This window comes from Mastomys coucha, unplaced genomic scaffold (genome assembly GCF_008632895.1).
Source record: "Mastomys coucha isolate ucsf_1 unplaced genomic scaffold, UCSF_Mcou_1 pScaffold13, whole genome shotgun sequence".
Taxonomy (NCBI): domain Eukaryota; kingdom Metazoa; phylum Chordata; class Mammalia; order Rodentia; family Muridae; genus Mastomys; species Mastomys coucha.
Window position 1 is genome coordinate 54,408,612 of NW_022196895.1, and position 1,870 is coordinate 54,410,481.

At 44.4% G+C, this 1,870-nt stretch overlaps 1 protein-coding gene across 1 annotated transcript in view; it reads left to right on the forward strand.

Moving 5' to 3' along the window:
* Slc27a6 (solute carrier family 27 member 6) overlaps positions 1-1,870 on the forward strand; it is a 64,216-nt gene that overhangs the window by 42,674 nt on the left and 19,672 nt on the right. The window contains exon 6 of the mRNA XM_031365739.1: positions 217-411. Within this exon, the coding sequence (XP_031221599.1) occupies positions 217-411 (195 nt within the window). The remainder of the gene's footprint in view (positions 1-216; positions 412-1,870) is intronic.

Here is a 1,870-nt window from a genome sequence, read left to right on the forward strand (position 1 = left end):
TCCCAGATATGGAGGTGAACCAGAAATGTCCCTCCTACCCAGCATTAGCTGCTGGACATGATTGTCAACAGAACTCTGTGGTTTTCTTGTGCTTGTCTCTTTCTTCTACTACTGCACATGCCCCATTTAATTTTAGGACAGTTCAGTTGCCGTATAACAGCAAAGAGAGAGTGGGGAACTAGAATGACTTACTAGTGAAATTCTTTCTCCTAACAGAGAGAAGAGGAAAGGGACAATCGGGTGCGCTTGGCAGTTGGAAATGGTTTGAGCAGTGATGTGTGGAGACAATTTTTAGACAGATTTGGAAATATTAAAATGTGTGAATTGTACGGAGCTACCGAGGGAAACATAATCTTCATGAACCATACTGGGAAGATCGGATCTGTCGGGAGAGCGAACTTCTTCTACAATGTAAGTATAGCAGTCTCTCTATAGAGAATGTTGATGTCCACACTCTTGTCTAGAGCTTGTACTTCTATATTGTGAAAATTCATATTATGCTTTAGAAGTTGAGAATATTTGCAAAGGCAATGGTGGCTGTGAGTGATCTGTGATGCTGTGGGTTCTGCAAACCCCAGCCTTCTGCCATGTGCTCCTCCTGAGGCATGGGGATGACTGACGGCAGGGTGGGGATGACTGACTGCAGGGTGGGGATGACTATAGTATGGGGATGATTGACTGCCATGTGGGGATGACTGCAGCATGGGGATGACTGCTTCATGGGGATGACTAACTGAAGTCTGGGGATGACTGCCTAAAGCCTGGAGATGACTGCCTGAAGCCTGGAGATGACTGCAGTGTGGGGATGACTGACTGAAGCATGTGGATGAATGCAGAGTGGGATGACTGCAGGGTGAGAATAACAGCAGGGTGGGGATGACTGACTGCAGGGTGGGGATGAGTGCAGCATAGGGATGACTGCAGAGTGGGGATGACTGACTGAAGACTGGGGATGACTGACTGAAGTCTGGGGATGACTGCAGAGTGGGGATGACTGACTGAAGTCTGGGGATGACTGTAGAGTGGGGATGTTTGACTTAAGCCAGGGGATGACTGTAGCATGAGGATGACTGACTGAAGCCTGGGGATGACTGCAGTGTGGGGATGAGTTTGTTTTAGTTTTGTTCAGTTTTCAAGTTTAGTGTTGAATAGTAAAACATAAGTCCTGAATGAGTCTCTCTATTCCTCTTGAGTATTTCCCCTCCACTGCCCCTTATCTTTTTGTCATTTATACCACATAAGTTATATAAGTTATAAGTTATAGTACACAGCAGTAATAGTACTTTAAGAATGAAAGAACCAAAGCAAGGTCTGGAGAGATGGATCAATGGGTAGGATGCACTATAGCTCGTCCAGCGAACCCTAGTACTATGTCCAGTAGTAGCTCAGTTACCTAACTCCAGCTCCGTGGGATCTGATGCCCTCTGCTGGCCCCTTAGGGACCTGAACACCCAGGACATTCATTCACAAACCCATGTGCACATAAGTAAATATACTACCCATAAATAAAGCTAATACACGTAAATAAAGATAATTTTTTAAATTTCCATGAAGTGGGGTATTTAAATAGTGCAATAAACTGCTTAAGCTAAGTGACATATGTGGAACCTATATCTATTAAATGTATAACGCCCATTCATTTCAAGTACTTGGGAAACATTAACAGACATTGGCACGGCGCTTAGGAAATTAAAAACAATTGCATTCCTGTGAAGACCCCGTGACTCCAAGTCACTGCAGAAACTTCCAACAAGAGTGTGCTGCGATCTTTTGTGCTTACGCTGCGGGCCTGTACTCACTATAGTTTCCTCCTAGAAGACTACTGTCGTGTCAGTGATACAACAAATCACAACTGTCTCCTTTTTTTTTT